Source organism: Microcebus murinus, chromosome 7 (assembly GCF_040939455.1).
Source record: "Microcebus murinus isolate Inina chromosome 7, M.murinus_Inina_mat1.0, whole genome shotgun sequence".
In the NCBI taxonomy this organism is placed as follows: domain Eukaryota; kingdom Metazoa; phylum Chordata; class Mammalia; order Primates; family Cheirogaleidae; genus Microcebus; species Microcebus murinus.
In genome coordinates, this window is record NC_134110.1 from 62,256,060 (window position 1) to 62,280,912 (window position 24,853).

The following is a 24,853-nucleotide window of genomic DNA, read 5'->3' on the forward strand; positions in this document are numbered from 1 at the left end:
TCTCACAGTCTCAGCCTCTCTCATGGCTTTCATATTACATAAAAACAAATATAAATCTACCATAGCAAAAAGGCTAGAGTTTAGACTGGTTTATGATACATTGGGATTTGATTATGTGTAAAGTACACACTGAGAAAAATTTAAAGTGAGAGTGACTCCTAAATTTTTTAACATTACATTAACATTAAAGATTTGATGTATAATGACTTTTAACCCCAAAATAATATCATTTTCTTGTGCCTTAAAAATATTTGGTTTATAGCTATGCAAGTAGATGTGTCATACTTCAAAAGAAGTCTTTATAAAATAAAAACATTGTTGTGTAATGATCTATTTTGTTGAAGTTTTTCTAACATATAAAACCCACAGTTTCATTAACTTTAAAAGCAGATTGAAAGCTGTTTTAAAAAGCAAAAGTTATCTGAGTCACAGCATCAGAAAAAAAAAAGACAGAAAAATAAAAAGTTATGAAAAGATGATTCCTTTTAATCTTAACCATGAAATTAAGAGTGATTTTAGTTTCAAGCAGTATTTTCTATATTTTACTTGTTAAAAATGGTATTGTTCACTTTCAGCTAACCTTTCATCTGTTCAAATTCATATTCTATTATTTTTATAGGTTGAATGAAATTATAATAAACACAGCATTTCCCAAGCATGAAAATATTATCCTGGCGTGGTTGCTCACGCCAGTTATCCTAGCACTCTGGGAGACTGAGGTGGGCGGATCGCCCAAGGTCAGGAGTTCGAAACCAGCCTAAGCAAGAGCAAGACCCTGTCTCTACTATAAATAGAAAGAAATTAATTGACCAACTAAAAATATATAAAAAATATTATCCAGACATGGTGGCACATGCCTGTAGTCCCAGCTATTTGGGAGGCTGAGGCAGAAGGATTGCTTGAGCCCAGGAGTTTGAAGTTGCTGTGAGCTAGGCTGATGCCACAGCACTCTAGTCTGGGCAACAGAGTGAGACTCTGTCTCAAAAAAAAAAAAAAAAAAAAAAAAAAAAAGAAATTTTTATGCCAGTGAGGTCTTTGCTTAAAAAGAAAAAAAAAAAAGAAAATATTATCATTATTTTAACATACAGTAATATAGTCAACTCTCTGTATCCACAAAGTTGTGTATCTGCAGATTTAATCAACCTCAGATCAAAAATGTTCAGGAAGAAAATAATAAAAAAGAATACAAATGTAAAAAATGTAGTATAACAACTACTTACCTAGCATTTACATTGTATTATGTATTATAAGTAATCCAGAGATGATTTAAAGTGTATGAGAGGGATGTGTGTAGGTTATATGCAAATATTTCACCATTTTGTAGTAGGGACTTGACCATCTACAGATTTTAGTATCCTTGGGTGGGTCTTGGAGCCAATCCCCCATGGATACAAAAGACAACTATGTACAAAAAAGGCCCATCACTCCAGTCTTCATGAACTATTATTAAGTGACAATTAATGACCACTTGGTGTTTATTTTTTCAAATTAAACACAGTAGACTATGCATAAATTGGGTTGGATGAACCGTCAGAGCCTACTTGGCCTAACACCCTAGGTAGCTTTCTATGGATATGGTGAAAGGCAAGGGTAGGTGGCTGTGGGTATCACTTCTGCTCTCTCCCTATTCCCTTTCTTTCCTTAAAAGGAAAGAGCTAGGAGCCAGAAGTATGAACAAATCTTTTGGAAAGTGAGATGGGTCCCAAGGGTGCTTTGGAAAGTGTTAGCCTATTGAGAATTTTTTTGTCTCTATGGAGTCATGTACTCTGGGTAGGAATCAAATTCTGTGATGCTTTCTTAGAACTGCAGAAACTGTGTTATAGGTTCCATCGATAAGTTAGTCAATAAGTACAACATTAAATAACAACTTGCACTTATGGCTGCATTAGACACTTTGGGGACAAACATTGTTGGTCACTAGTCTCAAAGATTATACCTTCTGATTGGAGAGATGAGCTTTAATATAAAACAATAAGAGGATAAAAAGTTTATATTTAAGTGTTAAGTGTGAGGTTTGAACCAAAAGTGCATTAGGGTTTAGAGAAGCTTGTCACATCCTCTTTTTTCCCACAAGTAAGGTGTAGGATGGGGAAAAAGGTGATAAAAAGTGTGAGGTACCCTCTCTTTTAAATCAGAATATCAGATAAAGGACGTATCAGATATTAAACTGATGAGAACAAGTAAGGACCTTTGTACAGGGGGAAAGCCTTAGGGTAGTTGGGCTAATGGATTGACTGAAGCCTAGTAGGTATAACTGGAGTGTATGATTGGATAAAAGGGAGAGAGTGGAGAGCTTCTCCAGGCCTTGGGTGTTTGTTCCAGGAGAGAGAGAGGGATAGAAACCCAATGGAAAAGTACTTCTGGGTAGATGCTTATGTGTAATACGTGACGATAACCCTTGGAAGAGAGTCCATCTGCACTTCATTGCATGAGTCACGTTTACTTGTTTACTTTTTTCCTCTCTCATAGACTTCATTTATAAGAAAATATAATTTTGCAAACCAGTGGGTATCTGATAAATGGGATTTTGGTTCTTAAACTTCAAAAATGCCTTTCAACAAGTCACTCTGTGGAGCTTGTTTCACCTTGCATTCTCTTTTTCTAATTGTTTCCTCTTTTGACCAACATCTATTTTATTAGTGTCTTTGTTAGGTTATCAGTCTTTTCAGGTTTCATGTGCTCAGTGTACTCATTCAACAAAAATGTTGTAAACATCTACTATGTAAAGGCATTGGGAATTTTAAAAAGTGAACAAGAAATGGTCCTTTTCCTCCAAAACTTTGCAACCAGTGAGTGAGACATGTAAACAGACAGTTATAGTTATGAAGTGATAAAAGTTTTTATAGGGAAAACACAAATGACCACTACTCTAGACTTTTGGAGAAGAATAAGGATAGGTAGGTGAATAAGCAGAGAAAAATTTTCTAGGCAGAATAATCAGCATGCACAAAGGCGCAGAACTATAAAAAAAGTATAGGCTGGGCTCGGTGGCTTACGCCTATAATCGCAGAACTTTGGGAGGCCGGGGTAGAAGGATCTCTTGAGGCCAAGAGTTAAAAACCAACCTGGACAACATAGTGAGACCCTGTCTCTACAAAAGAATAAATTAAAAAATTAGTGGTGCATGGTGACGTGCACCTGTAGTCCCAGCTACTTAGGAGGTTGAGGTGGGAGAATCATCTCAGGACAGGTGTTTGAGGTTGCAGTGAGGTATGATGATGCCACTGCACTCCAGCCTGGGTCAACAAAAAATTGACATAAGTAGAGCATGGTAGTATGAGACGAAGGCTGGAAAGGTGGGCAGGAGCCAAAGTGCATTCATCATAAGCCCTTTTTATGTTAGAAAAGGATTGTAGATTGGAAGATGAGTGGGTCCCTTGTATTAAATGAGGTGTGGTTAGGGAGACTGACCCATAGGGTGGTATGCGTAAGAAGGGTAGGAAAGATGAGGTTTGGCATATTATGGATAGAGGAGGGTCAACCAGAGGGGAGCTCTGACCCTTCATGGATAGGATTTCAGGGTAGTGGTCATAGGATGATCAGATAACCAGGAATTTATTCTAGAAACAATGATGGTGATTTGGAATCTATCATTTAATACTCAGGAAACTAAGAAGGCTGTCCATAGGTGCAGAGACACTTGGTCTTGTTTCCTTGTACATAAGGCTTACCTCCCAACATTTTATTACAAAAAATTTAGACATATAAAAATTAAAATAATTGTATAGTGAACACTGATATACCCACCACTAATATTTCACAGTTGTTATTTTCCTATTTTTTGCTTTTTCACATTTCTATTCTTCTGTCTATCCTATCATCCATCCATCGGTCCCTCTCTTTGTGCATTTCAAAGTAAGTTACAGACATTGATAAACTTCACCCCTAAACACTTCAGCATGAATATCATGAACAATTTAAACTATTAGTTTATGATTCTTTTTTTTTTTTTTTTTTACTTTTTTTTTCTATCAGCACCACCATCAAGGATATGGTTCTTTTGTTGATGTAAAATTTATACATGTGAAATGCAAATTTTTAAAGAGCGATAATTTGATAAATTTTGGTAAGTGTATACACCTGTGTAATCTAAACCATTATCAATATATAAAACATTTTCATAATCCTAGGAGTTCTTTCATGCTCCTTCCCAGTTGATTCTTGCCCCCATTCCCCAGAGACAACTACTGTCCTGTGTTTTGCTCTCTGATCTCTCTGCTCATGCATTTCTCTCTGCACTCATACTTCTAAATATAGAATTTGAAGTTATTTGAAATGAATTTCAAATGCCATTTTTCCCATTTGAGTCTTCTGATTTTTCCTACTAGATAACATGTTTCTCTCCTTTGGAGGAAACAGTTTATATTGTAATTCTCTTATGGCATTTGTTATATTCTTTCTTGGATTATGGGTTTTGTCAGTATTTATTTTATTTCTTCTTTCTTGTTCGCAAGTTCTTTGTGTATTTTGCATCTTTTGGACTCGTGAATAAATTGTGGTTCATCTGATTTGAGATGAACCACAATTATTTTTGCACGGCAAAAATAATTTTAAGCAAAAAATTTTACCTACCATAATTAGCAAGCACACATAAACTATTTTGCTTAGCTCTCTTTCAATAAGAAATTGGAGAAGTTTGGGCTAAAAATGGAAAAGCTGACTTCACTTTCACAGATGGAACACCTGTATACATGAAATAACAGGTTTCAAGAGTATATTCAATTTTTAAGAAGTGTTCCTACTTTCCATTGCATCATTCAGCGGAGAGAATCTATGTTACAAATTTTGCAGTCAGGTTTATGGAATGATGTAATGGAGGAATTGATTGTAACTCAGTTTTCTTCCTGATTGTAAGATTAACCATCACTAGTTTATTGATTATTTGGAAGATATTAAACCTGAGTATGGAGACTTTTTTTTTGAGACAGGATGTTATTCTGTCACCCTGGCTAGAGTGTGGTAGCATGATCATAGCTCACTATAACTTAGAACTCCTGGCATCAAGCTATCCTCCTACCTCAGCTTCCTGAGTAGCTTGGACTACAGGCACACACCACCACGTCTGGCTAATTTTTAAATTTTTTGTCTTACTATGTTGCCCAGGCTGGTCTTGAACTCCTGGCTTAAAGTGAGCCTTCCACCTTGGCCTCCCAAAGTTCTAGGCATGAGCCACGGAGCCTCACCAAGTATGAAGACTTAGATCATTTTAATATGGCCAAGTAACTGGACTGTGGAAACTTATTGAAAGTAATGGAACTTCTAACAGCTCAAGGGCTTAAAAAAAATTTTGTTTTTTTTTAATTAAAGAGTTTGGAGCCTAAAGGGTTTATGAGATACTCATTGATTTGCATGACTGTTTACTGATGTGACAAGATATTTGAACACATCCAACTAGAAACTGCAGTGGGAAAATATGCTCATTTATTTAGAGAAGTATAGGCCTTCCCCCTTAAGTGCCACACAAGGATTGAGCAGATGGCACTTGGAGGCTGCACTTGTTTCCTGTTGTGGAACTGCCGTATATCAACAGAATTGCTAATATTTAATACTGATAGAAATTCAGACACAATTTTAGAAAATAAATACAGATTTTGATGTATTTGAATAATACTTTAAGTTTCCATGGTTGTAAGTGCACACCTGAGGATGTGACTGAATGCTGAGTCACCAAGGGCTTAGGGCAGTGCTACTGGTGCCGTCTGAGAAGGCTTATCAGTCCGTAGTGAGATGAGCTCGGAAATTAAGAGTAAATGTTTTGGTGGGGTGTGGTGTCTCATGCCTGTAATCCTAGCACTCTAGGAGGCTGATGTGGGAGGATTGCTCAAGATCAGTGAACTAGGTAGTGAACTAGGTAGTTCACTAAATATAGTCTATATGTATAGACCAAATATAAAATTAAAGTAATTTTGAAAGGTAAAGTTTGAAAGTTAGTAGCCTTATAGCTTCTCCCCAAATGATATCTGTCTTCTTCTGCCTTGTCAGACCTTTGCCAATCAGAAATTTATTTGACCATAATTATTAAGGTACCACTACTAAGGTTATATATTTATTAAATTGTTGTTTCTGTTATTTTGATCAGTTGAAATTTTTAGCAAACTAAATCCTTTGTTGTTTTAGTCAGTTGAAGTTTTTAGTAAGTTCCTTGATATAAATTCTATAGATGATAGTTTATAATTCCTTTCTGACATTGTAGTTACCTAAAGAAATTACCCTGAAAATCTATTTTTAAAAGTAGGTATAAATATAGTATAGTGTCTTCCTTATAGCACTATACTTCAATACAGTTTTAAAAATTGGCCAGTATGAGAAGAAAGTAATCAGCCATATGGAAATAATATCATTGTGTCATATTGTCAACTTTCATGTTAGATTTGCAAAATTGAAATATAATTATGAATAACAAAATAAACATGTGTCCTATACAACAGTGTGCCATGATGTGCTTTAGATACAATGGAAACAATTGCTAATAAAATAAGGTGTTTTATGATTTGGAAGAGAGATTTTATTCTTGGCAGTGACTTTTCAATTTTGTCAGTTTGAAAAGTGGCACTGTTGGTAGATGAGATAGTTATGGAAAAAATGTATACAATCTTTATGCTTAGAACACATGCATTGTCAAAGTTTACTCATGAAAAAGTGAAGCAGGATCCAGATTAAGAAAAGTATATCTCATTTTGAGGGGGAAGGCAATAGAACATTTCCTTCACTTATTGACTACTTCATTGAAAAATTTAAGAAATTTATATTCTCAATTTCATTTTAACCCCAAACACTGCTTTTGTCTTTATTGACTCTGCCTTTATCTTTATGAAATTTGTATATTTTTAATAAGTCTATGTGAAATTCACCATGTGGGTATATGATTTTATATTCATTGATGTTGCGTTTACATGTTCTGCTATATCTTTCATTTATTCTGTTTTCCAAGTACAGTAGCAATGTCTTTTAAGAGTATGCTCAATCCTGTTTTAATATTTCTTCCTTCCAAAGATTATAGCATTGTGTTCTATAGTGAGGGTTCACTGTTGACAGACTAAAAAAGACTTAAAGATCTACACTATAATAAATTGATAGCAGAATTAAGGAATAACATAGGCAGGTTTTAAAATATCTTAGTAAAATCATAATATTGTCTTTTTATGTTTTTGCAGGAAGATTCTTTGGCAACAGATGACTTTCTTGTGGACTACTTTAATGAATTCCTAAGCCTTCCAGTGAGTGTATTATTGTGTTCTATTGAATATATTGTCAATGCAAAATATTTAAATGACTGGATTATGTTGTGAGACAAATTTATCAAGGATAATATTTTATTAAAATATTAATTAAAGCATTTAGGTAAAGTTTATATATTTTTTAGATATAATAATTTGGATTTGAATCATATTTAGAAACTATCCTTATTGAAGAAAGCTGGAATAAAAAACCATCAGAAAGCATTCTGGACAAAATCTAATATAGTTGTATTTGGTACCATGTTAGGCTTTGAACAGAGGTGATAAGGACAGAATATCAAAAAAGTCAAGAAACTAAATTTTATGCCTCTAAGCAATTCTTGTCATCCCCTTGGATAGATATTAAATTGGAATTTGTATTTAAGGCAACTAGAGTATCATATCAATAGTAAATAAGACTTGGAACACTGTTGTTTTTGCAACAGGTGGATATCAATTAATAGCATTTCAATCTTGGCAGTGACTGCCAAGTATTAAGGGGTATCTTGGTCCATTTTGTGCTGCTATAACAGAATAGTTGAGATTAGGTTGTTTATAAAGAACAGAAATTGATTTGGCTCATGGTTCCGGAAATTGAGAAGTCTACAGTGAAGGGGCTGAGTCTGGCAAGGGCCTTCCTGCTGCATCATACCATGGCAGAAGGGTAAAGAGAGAGGGCAAGAGAACAAGAGAGGCAGAGAGGGCTGAACTCATTTTTATAACTAATCCACTCTTGCAATATGGACATTAATCCATTCATGAAGGCAGAGCCCTAATGACCTAATCACCTCTTATTAGGTCCCACCTCCCAAGATGATTGCATTGGGGATTAAGTTTACAACACATGAACTTTGGGGGACATATTCAAAAATCATAGCAAGAAATTTGGGGAAAGTAAAATGAGAGTTCATAAAAAGACTTATATTGTTATATGGAAATAAAGTTAATAAGGAATGGCAATTAAAAGAAAGATAAGAAAAGGCTTTATTACTGCATTATGAAAACATGGAAACATTTTTTATTAAATTTTTTACCAGGGAAAATTTGAAATATAAAAAAGTCACAAGTAATTTTAAAGGGAATGGACCATAAAATATGAAATCTCTTAAAATGTACCACTGACAATATGTTTTGAAGGGTACTTTCTTGCTTAGATTAGTTTTGTATATTAAGTATGTATCTATGCATGCATGCATGTTTGTTTTGCATTTTTTTTTTCTTAGAAGAATTTTGTACTCTATCCTCCATTAGGCAGAGCTAGATCTCTGGATCCATTATGGGAGTTAGAGTGAGACACCAGGCCACCCTCTCCCTTTCCAGGAATAGGCCTGAATGATATTGTATGATAATCAAGGGGTTCTTGTTTGGTCTGACTCTTTAACTTTCATTGACCAGTTGTACATTATGCAAAACCCAGCAGCATCACAAAATTGCCAGAATTTCACTCTTCCAGATTATGTAGTCTTTCCCCTGGGCTCTGCAATCTCCATGCTTCCTCCAAAAAAGAGTACATCTTTGTAAAATTTCAAACAGAAAAATCTCTATATAGGTCTAATTTCAGTTTCTCAGCATTTAAATTTCAGTATCTCAAGATTTGTGCTTATCTTGACTTCTACTTGTTCTGGAAACTAAATTCCCCTGCATAACTTTCTTTTCCAGAAAATCTCTTTTTAAGTATAGAAATAACATGACAATAGTATAGAAAAATGAGAAAAATTCAGCCATTTCTTGCTATCTAGTCAGAATAGACATTGCCATTTTTATAGGCTTTCTTTCAGACTTCAGGTGAAGTGATAGAGTGTGATTTCTATTGAGCTCTATATAGTCGTGTTTTTTATCACTCCCCAGCAGGTACCCTTCGTATGTGCCGTGCACCCACCTGGCCTGCCTCTTCCTTTTTTCCTCTCTCCAAATCCTTCTGTTTTTACTCCCTCTTTTTTTTTTTTTTTTTCAGTTCCTTTTGCATCTACATTTGGGATCGCACAGTCTACCTATTATCTATTCTGTACATTAAAAGCAAGAGAAGGGAAAATATTGTCACAGGTTTCCAAAAGAATTAGGGGGAAGGGAGGAGAAGGAATGATGTATTCTTAAACCAAGTACCTGGCAAAATTCTTGAACAGATTACTAATGTTTGGTTTATGAGCACTTAGCTAAGCATTAGAAACCGGCATGGGTTTACTGAGGATAAGTGTGCCAAACTAACTCCCTCTTTTTGGATAGCTATGGACTGGTATTTTAGGGAACCATAAATTTAGTGTATTATGATTTCAACAAGGTATTATAAAAAATAATAAGTTTAATCATGTTACTTCCTGCTGTGCTCACAACCCTGTCTGGTGGCTTCTCATACACGAAGACTAAAATCCAGAATCCTGTATAATTTGGCCCTTTTTATCTCTCGATCTTTATTTTCTCCCGTTTCCTCTTGTAAATTATTTTCCAGTTTAACTGACCTTCTTCATGTTTCTCAAACATGAATATGCCAAGCATACTTAGGCTCTTTCAATCTGGAATGCTCTTCCCTGAAGTATCTGTATCATTTTCTCCCTGACTTAAGTCCCTTCTGTTCAGAAAGCTTTCCCTACCAACCCTATCTAAAATAATATCCCCAATGCATGCTCCACTTACATTGCTTTATTTGTTTCCAAAGCCCTTTTCATTATCTGTGAAATTAGTTTTCAAATATTTGAACTGGTTCACTAACCCACAGATTGAACTCTAAAAAAAAATTCTTTACTATGGAATTCAAGACCCTTTGCAGTTTGGCCTCAACTTAATCTTTCTAGCTTTATCTCAGGATTCACACTGCTGGTGCCACCCTGCAGACTCTCTTCTGCCACGCCTAACCCACCAGCCCATCTTGACCACACATATTCCTCCTGTGCTCAAGTCTCACGATGTACTGGTTAGTACAGGAGGGAGACAGAACTGTGTTTGATTCCATCTCCTGTACTCACTGCTAGTGTGATCTTAGAAACATTACTTAATTCCTACATTTCTTTCTCTGTGAAAACATTATAACTATCTTATAAGATTATTATGAAATGAGTTAATATATGTTAAGTGCCTGGCACAGGGTTAGTGCTTCTCCTTCTGTTTCCTTCACTAACTAGACCATCTCATCTTTTCATTCCTGAAACATAAGAGGCAATCACTCTTTAATTAGATTGGTGGATCATTGTCAATCCCAGAAGAGGATAATCTTCTGTGTCACACAAATCTGTCAGTGGCTTTGCCTTTTTAAAATCATTTTTATCAGAGACTTGGAAGAAAAATTGCAAGAGAGCCAGCATTCTTCCAGGTTAAGGTCATTCAGCTAGTAAGTGACAGGGGGGGCTGAGAAATTTTGATTGTCCCAGGTCCATATGGCTCAAAAACTTTTGATTGTCCCAGTACACTATGATGTCTACAGAACTGGCAGCAGAGAAATAAATTGATCATTTGCATAACAAAATCTAATTTTTATCCTGATAATATGAAATGGACTAAAACAAACAAGGCTAATGTATTCTTAGGGTACATTAATAGAAGTATAGTTCAGATCAAGAAAAATATTAGTCTGGAGCATAGAAGGCACTCAATAAATGTTTTTTTGAATAGGGTTGAATTGTCAGACCACATTTGGAATATTGTGTTCCATTTTTGGTGCCATATGTTAAGAGTTGCTCTGCCAAACCAGACTCAGGGAGACTCAGCCAATGAACACTCTGGAAACCACGTCAGATGAGGAAGGGTTGAAAGAAGTGTGGGTGTTTAACCTGGCTTGGGAATGGGTGTATTAGGGGTGGAATTGAGTAGCCCTTTTTAAATGTTTGAGTCTTCAGCTGAGGAAGAGGGGTTAACATATTCTGTGAAACTAGAGGGCAGAACCAGGGCCAGCATTTAGAAGGGAAATTGATTTAGATTTTCACCCACAAGACAAATTTGAAGTTTCGTTTCTTTCTTTCTTCCTTTCCTTTCCTTTCCTTTCCTTTCCTTTCCTTTCCTTTCCTTTCCTTTCCTTTCCTTTCCTTTCCTTTCCTTTCCTTTCCTTTCCTTTCCTCTCCTCTCCTCTCCTCTCCTCTCCTCTCCTCTCCTCTCCTCTCCTCTCCTCTCCTCTCCTCTCCTCTCCTCTCCTCTCCTCTCCTCTCCTCTCCTCTCTCCTCTCCTCTCTCCTCTCCTCTCTCCTCTCCTCTCTCCTCTCCTCTCTCCTCTCCTCTCTCCTCTCCTCTCTCCTCTCCTCTCTCCTCTCCTCTCTCCTCTCCTCTCTCCTCTCCTCTCTCCTCTCCTCTCTCCTCTCCTCTCTCCTCTCCTCTCTCCTCTCCTCTCTCCTCTCCTCTCTCCTCTCCTCTCTCCTCTCCTCTCTCCTCTCCTCTCTCCTCTCCTCTCTCCTCTCCTCTCTCCTCTCCTCTCTCCTCTCCTCTCTCCTCTCCTCTCTCCTCTCCTCTCTCCTCCCTATCCTTTCTCCTCTCCTTTCTCCTCTCCTTTCTCCTCTCCTTTCTCCTCTCCTTTCTCCTCTCCTTTCTCCTCTCCTTTCTCCTCTCCTTTCTCCTCTCCTTTCTCCTTTCCCTTTCTTTCCCTTTCTTTCTTTCTCTCTCTCTTTCTCTCTTTGTCCTCATTCTTTCTTTAGTCCAGGCTAGAGTATAGTGGCGTAATCATAGCTCACTGCAACCTCAAACTCCTGGCCTCAAGCTATCTACTTGCCTCAGCCTCCAGAGTAGCTGGGATTACAGGTGCATGCCACCATGCCCAGCTAATTTTTAAATTTTTTAAAAAATTTTTTTGTAGAGATGAGGACTCACCAGGCTGGTCTTGAACTCCTGGCCTCAACTGATCCTGCTGATTTGGCCTCCCAAAGTGCTGGAGCTACAGGCATGAGCCACCATGCCTAGCTTAAAGTTTGTTTTCTAACAATAAAATGGGCTGGCCTGCGAAGGAGTAAACTCTGTATGTTTGGCGGTATTCAGGTAGAGGTTAGGAAATCATTTCATGGGAATATTGTATGTATATGTTTGTATATCTATATGGTGGGAGACTTAAATTTCCCAACCAAAGAAACTTTAATTAATTCCTTCTTTTCTGTTTATTTTATCTTAGGAGCTACATTGTAAATGTCCTAGGGGCAAAGTTAGGTCTATTCTGTACCTCCCAAAGCTGATTCTTTTTTTTTTTTTTTTTAACACAGAGTCCACTCTGTTGCCCTGGCTAGAGTGCCATGGCGTCAGCCTAGCTCACAGCAACCTCAAACTCCTGGGCTCAAGCGATCCTTCTGCCTCAGCCTCCCGAGTAGCTACAGGCATGCGCCACCATGCCCTGCTAATTTTTTCTATATATTTTTATAGTTGCCAATTCATTTCTTTCTATTTTTAGTAGAGACGGGGTCTCGCTCTTCCTCAGGTTGGTCTCAAACTCCTGACCTTGAGTGATCTGCCCGCCTCAGCCTCTTAGAGTGCTAGGATTACAGGCCTGAGCCACCGCGCCCGGCCTTCCCAAAGCTTCTTAAGGATGATTCTGTTTTTTATTTCCACATCTTCCATTGTAAGATCCTTGAAATAAACAAATACACCTTCTAACCTTTTCTTCTGCTTCCCTCCACCCAACCCTCCACCAAAACAATAATCTTACGCCTGAGAATGTAGATAAAGATTATAGGGCTCTTAGGTCATCTAGATTTCTGAGACTTTTCCCACATCTGTAGCAACATGCTCAAGGTCCCAGAACTGGATTGTGACAGAAATGGGCCTAGGAATCAGGCTTTCTGGCTTCTACACTGTTTCTTTCCATTACACCATTACACCCTTGGGACACATTGTAAGATCCAGAAATTGATGGCTGGTAGCCTGCCCCATGTTATTTTTTGATGAGGGGAATCCAGGACAGTTGCCGCTATTATAAATGATTATGGCACTTTCCAAATCCTAGCTTTCATAACTTCATTCTGTTTGTTCTTGTGCCAAGTTCACATTCAGATATTGTTTTCATTTGGTGTCTGGGGGGTTTTTTGCTGTCAACTCTTTATGGACAAGTGTTTGCTTATTAAGTTTTCTTCTGTGCTATAGTGTGAAAACATTTTTTTCCTTTTGATTTTGTTTTGTGTGTTTTATGCTCAGTGACTGTTGTGGGATTGAGTAGATGAGCCCACATAGATTTAGGTTGGTCCTCTGTGGGTGGTTTCAAATGTTTGTGACATTTATGGTTTGCAGAAGCTGAAGGGGTGGCCTGTTCTATACCCTCCTTGCAAGGATAGGTATGTCATATGTTTGCCAGACCATGCTTAGCTATGTGCTGTTGGAATTTTACCATAACTTCTTTTTTTGGACTGATTCTGTACACTTTAAAAAAAAATCTGTAAACCATTATAATTTCTTACAGCTTTATGAAGGAGTTATATGCTAGATGGATTGTTGTGTGGGGTGTGGGGGTGGAAAGACAGAGTATAGATTTGAGGAATGAGTGGGATGAAGGGGGATGAAGGGTTTTTGGGTCTTCCCTTGCCAGAATTTAAATATTCAGAGACTGATTTTTAAAGGTGTTGATAGAGCTCTAGGTAACTGCTTAGTTCAGCGTTTATACCTGTGGGTGTTTTGATAAACTTTGTAGTTCAAACATAAAGCACTCAAATTACCTAATGTAACTCGTTTTATCAACTCAGGATATTTTCTATACATTTTATGTGGCACATAATTCCTTCTATCCTATTGGTGAATATGTCTAGTAAACAGTTTATGGTTAAACATCTAAAATGACAATAAAATTTAGATTAAAAGAAGTTGTTATTTGTAACTGACTTGTTATACTCAAGTAGTCAGATGTTTTTCATTCACTGACTAGGGATGCATGTTTAAAATATAGCTTTGGACCTCAATTAGTACAGACAGAGTTGGAGCAGAGATGAACATGTATTAAATTAACCTAGTCATTAGTTTTTAATTTAAATACTGTTCAGCTAAATAATTTGGCACCCGGTGAGTTTCATTGGTGCTGGGCTGGCAGTTTAAGTACATCACTAATTATTCGCAGGTTTTTTTTTCCCTTCCCTTTTCAAAGAAATGTGGAACCAGCAATTTATTGTGGTAAAAATATTTTCATGCACTTGCTTTTTCTGTGAAAATATTTTTCGCACATGGATGACTAGTACTACAAAGTTAGCTTTCACCACCTTCACATCAACTCATTTTAGAACATTTGGAAAATGATACCCTTGAAATGAGAAAATTAAGTAAGGAAAAGAGCAGTCTGTAACAACTTGTGGAGGATTGGGTTTGAAGCTCAAACTGAAGATTTTTCCTGTCATATGATTAAAAGCTGGGCGTTCTTTAAATAAGCTAACTCAGCTTTTTGAGGAAAAGACTTCCTACATCACTCATTTCTATTCCCCCTACCCTGTGAGTCTTTTATTGTCACATACTAAACTAACTTTATGAATTTTGTAGATAAGCTTAGAAATGGTATAATACAAAGGACTTGATGGGTGAGAGTCTTTTTAAGCAGACAGTAGGAATTTGGGTATTATTGAAAGGTCAGGGGTCTTTCTTCTAGATATGGAATATAGATGGCTGGCATCATCACATATATGAATACACATGAGAGTCAGCATGAAGTAACAGACACTGTGGGCTTTGGAGTTTGTCTGAACCTGGATTCTGCATCTCCTCTGTTAAAACCTCTTTAGTTGCTCCCCATGATTCTAAAGCAAGAATGATCAGAGGGTTTATTAAAACTTGGAATGCTGGCCCACTCTCCCAGAGTTTCTGATTCTAGGGAGGAACTTGACAATTTGCATTTCTAACAGATTTCTAGGTGATGGTGCGCTGCTGGTCCAGGGACCACACTCTGAGAACCATTGACTCTTGATTCAAGAGAGTAAGTTGAGAGTTACAGCATATAATAGAGGGTCTACTCCTTTCTACCCAGGCTTATATCTGCTATTCTCCCCTGAAATATTAAACTTCAGCCATGTCTCATGTTTTCAGTTCGCCAAAAGTGCCCTTTTATTTTGTACTTCTATATCTGATGCATTAGCTGTTTCTTTTGCTGACTTCCCTTCTCTTCTTTGTCTACCTGATGAATGCCTGTTCATTCTTCAAGATCCAACTCTAGCATCCCACTTTCTCTATACAACTGCCTTCATTTCTGGAGATGGTTAATGACTCTTTCTGTATCATCACACTGCTTTGCAAATACTTCTATTGTGCTTATTATGTGTTAAAGTGAAGTTGCAACATATATGCATTATTATTCAAATTGAACTATGCATGTTCAGTGGAGGGAGTGAGGGTGATTTAAAGAGTGGGGATTGATTTTGTTGAACCAATCCATGTACAACATGTGTGCTCTGGAGAGGGTGTGAGATGGAAGATAAGAATCTGCCATTCCCTTGGTAGGTCTCATCCTTCTTGCCTCTCAAAGTGTGTAGGCATCTCCTCATGCTAAGCTCTACTTTTTGTACATTGTGAGCTTTAAAAACAAGCCTACCCATTCATCTGGTCCCTAACTGAAGAATCAGTGACCCATTTCAATGCTGGAGAAAAAACTGTCTGTGGTCAATTTTTTGAGAACATGTTGAAGATAACATTGTACTTTATGGTTACTTTCAAGGATTCGAAGGGATAATTTTGACCAAATATGATTTCACTTTATGTGCTGACTTTTAGGGTCCATTCCCCTTGTAGGATGGGTTTTTATTATGTATGTATATTTACTCATCTTTCTTCCTGTGCTAGATTACGTGTACTCTGAGGCAGGCTTCATGCCTCATTCATTTCAGTTATGGCTTTATGGAGGATGCTCTGTGTTGGCTCATTACATACTTATGAATAGATGAATGAACTAACAAGTGAAAAGTTGAGTTGGGTGATCTTACTATAGAGCGGAATATGTAGATTCTTTTTTCCTGGACAATCATGGACTGATGGAATATCAAACATGGAAGGCAGTTTGGGATTATCTAGTTAAAACCAATTTTTACTGATTGGTCTCAGAAAAGCAGTGATTTCCTCAACATTTCTTCCATTTAATCATTCTGCTTATCCTTTCCCGGATAGTTTCCAGTTTAGCCAAATCCCTTTTCAATTATGATAACTAGATCAGACATAATATTCTGGTATTACTACTCTTGTCTCTGTGGACATATTTCCCATTTGGCATATGCATTTACCCTAATTTTAATTTATTTTCAGTATTTTGTTGACTCTTTTCATCATAAAGAAAAATGAATGATTATGTACTTGTTCCTTCAACAAGGGCAGAAACAATGTTTTATTCATCTTTGTCTCTTCTATGTTTGGGGCAATAATTGGCACTTGGGCATTCAAAAATTTTGCTATTGTTGAAATGAATTAACTGGGAGAAGCTTTGAATTAGTTATTTGCTCCCTTTTTCATCTTAGAATCACAGTGCTACTATGGACCTTTGGAGATCTAAGCTAACTCATGGCTTTTTAAGTAAGAAAACATTTATTTATCTTTGGCAAGATCTCTGTCCCATTTCAATTAGTTTCACAGAGGGAAATTCTAAAGTTTAAAAAATTATGAATATTTTAACATATCATACATTTATATTTTTTATAAGTAGAAATATTTTGTATCATTTTATCATAAACACAAATAATTCTAATTTTCCTTTTGTTGTTTTTCTTTGCTTTTCTGTAAAGTACTTCTTTTTTTTTTTTAATTTTTTACATTTCTTTTTTACTTCTTTCATGCTAAGAATTGCCTTTAAACCTCTGGTACTTCTTTTTGACCAGGTCCTCTCCTCACTTTCATGTACTTACGTCCTTCAGCTTTTCTTCTTCAGAATGGATACACTCGGCCCCTTTACCCACTAACTCCATTCAGACTTTAAATATTTTTGTGAGTGCATATGAGTAGCAGAACCTAAATCACACATGAAACCGTAGCTATAGGGAGTCTGGGAAATACAGTTGTTAGTTTTCCAGGCTTTGCATTTCAGGAGGTTGGAATGGATCCTGAGTGAGCCCGTCCACAGCATGTACAGCAAGCCTTAACTAATATTATGTGTCAATCCTAGGTTTAAAGCAGTTTCATAGTCATAAATCCCAGGGCTCTGTTGTAAGCTCATTAGGGGACTTGCTATAAAGCCATGAAGAGATCATTTAACCTCTCTTGGCTGCAGTTTTGCTTTGTAAGTAACTATAGAAGTAATTTCTAACCGCCTGCCTTAAAACTTGCTTTGGTCCCTATGCATTATGGGGACAGTCTCCCCTCCAGAAAGGTAGCACTTACTACACTAAACCTGGTTGTGATAGCAACAGCTCTGAGATAACAGCCTTCCCAGAGTGTGGTGATGGTTCTGTTTGTGGGATGTGAGCAGTCCACCTCACCAGCTACCGGGAGACTCTTCCTAAAACACAAATTGGAAGTAACTATGTTACTGTCCTGCTTAGGATTTTTTTCATGCTTCCCTGTTTCCCAGAGGATTAAGATAAAAACTGTACTTTTTATAATGGCATGCAAAGCCTTTTGTGATCTGGTTCTCTCTTACCTACTCCAAGTCTTTCTTCTCTGTTCCTTAAACTATGCCAACTGTAGCTAGTCTAGTTCTAGTACAGTTGCGTTGAACTGCTTAGAGTTACCTACATATGACATGTTGTTGCTTAATGCCTCTTTGCCTTTACTAGTAAAACGAGAGTAAATAAGAGCATAAGCTTTGGAATCAAAACACCTTGGGTTTGAATCCCAGCTACCCTAACTTCATAGGGTCATTACTTAGCAAAGTACTTGGGATAAAGAAAGGGATCTAAGTACATGCTAGTTTTATTAAGGAAACTTTATACATAATTTACTGCTAATTATTCTTACTTATTCATTGAGCTATACTTGTCATTTTGGGGAAAAATTTTAGCCCTGAGGCTTTTTGGACTGTGGACTGATACTCATCTTGAACTCTATTTTCTACTTTAAATTCTTAGAAGGGGAAACAGTCACACTTTAGATATGTGATATTATCTGACATTAAAATAAAAAATACTTATCTATACATATACCCATACTTCTAGCTCCAATTTTACTGTGAAATTCTGCCATTTATTAAATTATAACTGTAGTATATCTAGCAATCCCTTAGTAGAACTTGAAAGAATTAATGTTCTACTTAGAACACTTACTGATCCAAGGGGAAGAGTTTAATGTCTTCTACTGCCTGGCTAAATATGTATAAATTAGTCTACATGAATAATCAGTTCACTGAAAGTACCTAAAATAAGTGAATATTCAGAAAAAGAGACTTGATTTTAAATTTGGAGGACAAATGGGACAAGACACGGTCAGTCTAACATTTACTTCTCATGGAGGTGGAGGCTCCAAAGATGTCCAATGATTTACCTAGAGTTACAGAGCTACTTATTCATAAGCTGACATCAAACTCAAGACTCCTGACCTGTTGTATATTAACTGGCTGGCTTTAAATAAAAGTTGGCAACATTTATAATTACTGAGAAAAGCTCAGAAATGTTATTCTGTTTTACTTTTTTTTTTTTTTTTGTCATAGTGTGAGGAATGGTGTTGAAATAGTCTTAAATGAAGAACACATTGTACTTAGTTTTCTCCTTTTGGGCAAGAGAGATTATTAGCTTTCATGGTTCCTTGGCATGAAAGATACTGGAAGCATTATTTCTTCTTCCTTTACTCATTCTTCCCTAGTAATCCACCCCCTTCTAAGAGGGTAACATTTCTTCATAGAGACCAGGTGTGTATCTCTTTCTAGTTTTAAAGAATTGTAGAGATAAGATGTTTATACAAAGGGAATTTCTCCATAGCATACCCTGACACTTATTCATGGCATAAGTACATTGGTAAGGAAGGATTCAGTGGATTCCCTTACTTCTAGCCAAGGGTTCAGTGGATTCCCTTACTTTCTAGCTCATAAAAGGGAAGTGGTAATGATAAAAACACAAATCTCTGTGAGGGGGTGGGTATACATGTGCATATGTAAATATAAAGTCTTAGAGACTTTGTCTTAGAGACAGTGAGTTTCCGAATTTAAAAAATGTTTTAATTTCCATACATTTGCATTATAGACCTTTTCAGAGGCAATTAGATTTAATGGGGATTTTGGAGTTTTTGAAGTAATTAACGATGCTCCACAACTTCTGGAAAAGCAACTGAAAAAAATTCTACAAAGTCAGCAACCTCGAAATCCCATCTATGATGTTGTAAGAAAAGGAAAGTATGATGTTAAACCTGTTCAAATCAATGCTCACTATGAAGATGAGACCATCAATGTCAACTATAATATTATGGTAAGAAAGTATACTTATGTGTATATCTTGTTAGATTGAGAAAGTATTTGGTGAAATTAACATGAGTTTTGTTAGGCTTCCTTTTTGAAATGTTCCTGTATTTATTAAATTGTGTTGTACTTATGCATAGTATTTTGTTGTTGTTGTTATTGTTTTAATATAGATATATTTCTAAGATAGAGTCTTGCTGTGTTGCCCAGGCTAGAGTGCAGTGGCATCATCATAGCTCACTACAACCTCAAACTCCTGGGCTCAAGTGATTCTCCTTCTTTAGCCTCCTGAGTAGCTGAGACTACAGGCTTATGCCACCATGCCTGGCTAATTTTTAAAATGTTTTTATTTTTTACAGAGATAGGGTCTCACTGTGTTGCCGGGGCTGGTCTCAAACCCCTGGCCTCCTATGTAGGCCTCCCAAAGTGCTAAGACACAGGCATGAGTCACTGTGCCTGTCCTACACATAGTATTTATTAAGCACTATATTATCTTTTCAAATCTAATGGCTAGTTTAGTCTAGCAGTTTTGTTGATGTTCTGTTATCAGTATGAGAGATTCATGTAATTTACCTTGAATATTTAGAATATTAGGTTAGTTTGGGGCTGTATAAATATATGTATCTTTTATTTTATAGTTTAGATGTATTCTAGAAAATATGGGTATACAGAGAATTTATTTCATTTGAGTTTTAAACCAGCCCTATCAGGCAGTTGGGAATTGGGGCTTTGACCTCCTTGGCCTTAAATTCTATTCTCAGCTTCTAGATTTTGTCTCCTTAGCGTGAGGTTAGAACACCTGGGTTCTAATACTGGCTCTTCAGCTTACTAGCTCTCTGTCCTTGGATAAGTCACTTTGATAAACCTTGTTTCATCATCTGTCAAATGATGCCTTTACTACCTACTACGTAGGCTTGTTGTGTGGATCAAATGAAAATAACAACAAATCTTTAAAAATTGTATTTTCCATTGATTTAAAATGTCTGATAGAAATAGGCTAAAATATGCCTGACACTTAAGACATAGATCTACTTCAGCCACTTCAGTTCTTCAAATATATTAATATTTAATAGCTTTCCTATTCACTCACATAAAATTAAATGGTAATAATGATAACTATGTTAAAGCATTGTTTTGAAGCCAAAACAAGGAAAAATATTCTGAACTATATAGCACTATATAATTGTTAGTTAAAAACATTTTTATTGGGTATGACCCTGATATTTATTAGTTTATTCACTTCCTTCAGTGAATAGAAATCAGAAAGATCTACTAAGTAGTCTTAAACCAGTACACTTCTAAATAACCCATAGTTCAAAGATTAAGTCCCAAGGGAAATTAAAAATTATGTTGAATTGATAAAAATTAAAGTATAAGATGTCAAAATTTGGCGGATACAACTAAATTAGTCCTTAGAGGGAAATTTATAGCATTATGTGCTTATAATAGAAAATACTAAATATCTCAAATCTATGGTCTACTTTTCACTATAGTAAACTAGAAAATTAAAGTTAAATTAAACCACACAGAATCTATGAAATTGAAAACATAAAACAAAAGAGAAACATCAATGAAAATAAAGGCTTGTTTATTATTTTTTTCTATGAAAACATTAATAAAATTGGTAATTTTAGCTGTACTAATGAGGAAAAAAAGAGAAAAGATTTAAATGACCAATATCAGAGATGAAAGTGGGGATGTTATTACAGATCCTATAGACATTCAGTAAAAAATAAGGGACTTTTGCAAACAGCTTTATATCTACAAACTCAGTAAATTTAAATGAAGTAGACATAGTCCTTCAAAGACACAAATTACCAATGCTCACTCAAGGGGATATAAATAATCTGAATAATCCTATACCTATTTTTTTGTGTTTTTTTTTGAGACAGAGTCTCACTTTGTTGCCCAGGCTACAGTGAGTGCCATGGCATCAGCCTAGCTCACAGCAACCTCAATCTCCTGGGCTCAAGTGATCCTACTGCCTCAGCCTCCTGAATAGCTGGGACTACAAGCATGCGCCACCATGCCCAGCTAATTTTTTTGTATATATATTTTTAGTTGGTCAATTAATTTCTTTCTATTTTTAGTAGAGACAGGGTCTCGCTCAGGCTGGTTTCGAACTACTGACCTTGAGCAATCCGCCCGCGTCGGCCTCCCAGAGTGCTAGGATTACAGGCGTGAGCCACCATGCCCGGCTAATCCTATACCTATTAAAGAAATTGGATTTATAGTTTAAAGTCTTCCCACAAAGACAACTCTAGACCCAGATGACCTCACTGGTAAATTCTATAAAACAAGTGAATTAATCCCAAATATACGAAAACTTTTCCAAAAAACAAAAGAAGAGGGATCAATTTCCAACTTACTTTAGGAGGCTACCATTATCCTAATGCTAACAATAAAGAAACCTCAAGGAAAAGCAAAACCCATAAATTAATATCCCTCATGACCACAGACACAGAAATTCTCAAAAAGTAAGCAGATTGAACCCAGCATTGTCATTGCAAAAAAAAACAAAAGAAAAATACCCTAAAAAATAAAAGATAACAGGCATAATCTTCATAACCTTAAATGAGTCATTGGTTTTTTATTACAGATATGACACCAAAAGTACAACCAAAAAAAGAAAAATATAGAGAAATTAAAATGTAAAACTTCTATGCTTCAAAGGATACTACTAAGAAAGTAAAAAGATACCCACAGAAGGGAGAAAATATTAATATTAGCAAATAATATATTTGATAAGGACTTATATCTAAACTGTATAAAGAATTCTTACAACTCAATAATAGACAAATAACCCAATTAAAAATGTACAAAGGATCTGAATAGACATTTCTCCAAAGAAGATATACAAATGAGTATAATAAGCACATGAAAAGATAGATGTTCAGTATCTTTAATCATAAAGGAAGTGCAATAAAATGCAGAGCAATTGGAACCTTACATTGTTGATGAGAATTCCATTTTGGAAAACAGTTCTAAGTTAAACATATAATGCTACCCGTCTGTTCTACTCATGTGTATTACCTAAAAGAATGAAGTTATATTCACACAAAAACCTGTCTATGAATGTCTGTAGTTGCTTTATTCATAATCACAAATTCTGGAAGTTATCCAAATTCTACTACTGGGGAATGGATAAACAAACTGTAGTACATATCCATAGAGTGCAATGTTAATACTTTGCAATGAAGAGGAATGAAAGTGATACACAGAACATAGATTAATCTCAAATGCTTTATGCCAAATGAAAGATACCGGAATCAAAGGCTGCATACTATATTGATTCCATCTATATGACATTCTGGAAAAGGCAAAACTATAGAACAGATCAGTGGTTGCCAGAGCCTGAAGTTAGAGGAAATTGTTGACTACAGAGTGGCATGAGGAAATTTGGGGGGTGTTGGAATTATTCTATATCTTGATTGTATTCCTTGTTACATCATTATATGCATTTGTCAAAACTTGTAGAACTGTATACTAAGAAGGATGGATTTCATTGTATGTAATTTATATCTCAATAAATCCTACTAAACAAAAAGATCTATTGGCTGATAATCATGCTTTATTTGGTTTCCTTGCACATCTAAATATAATTTTTGTTAATCTAATCCTATTGGTATTTTAGACAGCTTGTGTATGGCTATTTGGAAATAGTTTTAGAGTGATTTACCTAAAGCCAGTTTCCCCTAACCTTTTGATCATCTTTTTTTCTTTCTTAACCAACTTAAAAAAAATTTAAGGTTTAAATAATTTCATTTTAGGTAAATTATTTTTGTGTTTCTTATAAGTATTTATTAAGTTTTTTTTATTGTTAATCAGGATTGTTTTGTAAGTTTTTGGTCTTATTAATAATTACTTTTTAAAACACCTTGAAGGGTTTTTTTTTTTTTTTTTTTGCAGTTTGGCTAAAGACTTATGTTCCATTTTTATTTTATTCTTTTTAAATTTTTCTTTTTATTTCATTCTTAGGTCAAATAGGTGAAAAAACACTTCAAAGAGGATGAATTGTAGGTAAACTTCATTAGGTAAATACTAGGCAAATTGATTTTCAATGAATTGACTAATAGTCTGACAACATTGTAGAATTCCTCAAGGGTTTATACAGATCTTTATATATAATTTGGTATAATTCTGTGATACATTGTATGTAGTGCTAACGAGAATTCAAGAGTCCTGTATGGTTGTCAGTATAGAGCATATGTGGAGTCTTTTTTAACTTCAAGATCCAGATGTCCTTCGGATCTCACCAATAGGCAATAAGACAGTCAACAAGATGCTGCTGATTAGGCGCTGGCTGTTTCCATAGTTTTCTTTTTTCGTTACAAAGAAGATAGTGTTTGGTAAAGGCAAATGGCTGTTTTTTGATGAACAGGAGAAAACCACTGTGTGCCCATTTTTCCAATCCTGGGAGCCTAAGGTCTTTGTGCCACATAATCAGCAATGTTCAGCACACGTGCACCCTCACGACCATCAGCTGATCAGATGTCGGCAGCACCGCTGTGTGGGCGTTCGGTTTCCCCACAGAAGTTAGTAATGGTCTGCACATTGACTCTGATGCCAGTATCATAGCAAAACTCTTGCTTTACCAGATAGTCCATGGAAGCCATGTAAGTGCAGACGTATCTGCCTCGCTGAGATATGTATTTTATTGATTGTTTTATTTATTAGTAGCATTTGTTTTGTGTCCAAGGTTGTGGCATTCTTTAGAATTCTGAAAAAAGTGAATGTAAGAAAAAATAGAATCAATAGTCAGTAAACATTTTAGGATGAGTAACAATAATGCTTCAGTAATTTTGTATTGCTCTCACAACTTCTAGATAAAATCTGAACTCCTTAATGCTATTTAAAAGACTATTCACAATGACGCCCCTGCCTCCTCCTCCAGTTTTCCTCCCTTCATCCCTCAAATCTCATCCTGTGACCTAGTATTACTAAACTTACTGTTTGTTTCCTCTCCTGCTCTCCTACTCAACCTAGCTAGTCTTGCTTCAGGTTGATGAGTGAAGGGCATGTTTCCTAGGAAAACTTTCCTGGGTTTAGTGCCCATGTGGGCTCCCAATAGAAGTCTCTGTACCATGACACGTGTAACATTGCTATAATTGTTAATCTTGACATCTCCAGGAGAGTGCCTGAGGATGTTAAATATATAACAACAACAACAAAATTTGCTAACTTGAGGAACAAGGGGCCTGCAGTGACATTGATGGCCTTACTAAATTTTCTTGGTGATTCTTTTTCTGTTTGTGATTATGATTAATTTCAACCCATTTTATGACTGTGAAAATACTGAGATCAATTGGCTTTTTCCTCATTCCTTCTCCTTCAATAAGTTACTTAATTTTTCTGGATTCAATTTGCTAATCTGTAAAAATGGAGATAATAGTTGACACAGTTGT

At 36.0% G+C, this 24,853-nt stretch overlaps 1 protein-coding gene across 1 annotated transcript in view; it reads left to right on the forward strand.

The window, feature by feature from the left end:
• The window catches only part of RGS22 (regulator of G protein signaling 22), a 113,686-nt gene that overhangs the window by 7,929 nt on the left and 80,904 nt on the right, over positions 1–24,853 (forward strand). The window contains exons 3-4 of the mRNA XM_012762019.3: positions 7,155–7,217; positions 19,237–19,458. Of these exons, the coding sequence (XP_012617473.2) occupies positions 7,155–7,217; positions 19,237–19,458 (285 nt within the window). The remainder of the gene's footprint in view (positions 1–7,154; positions 7,218–19,236; positions 19,459–24,853) is intronic.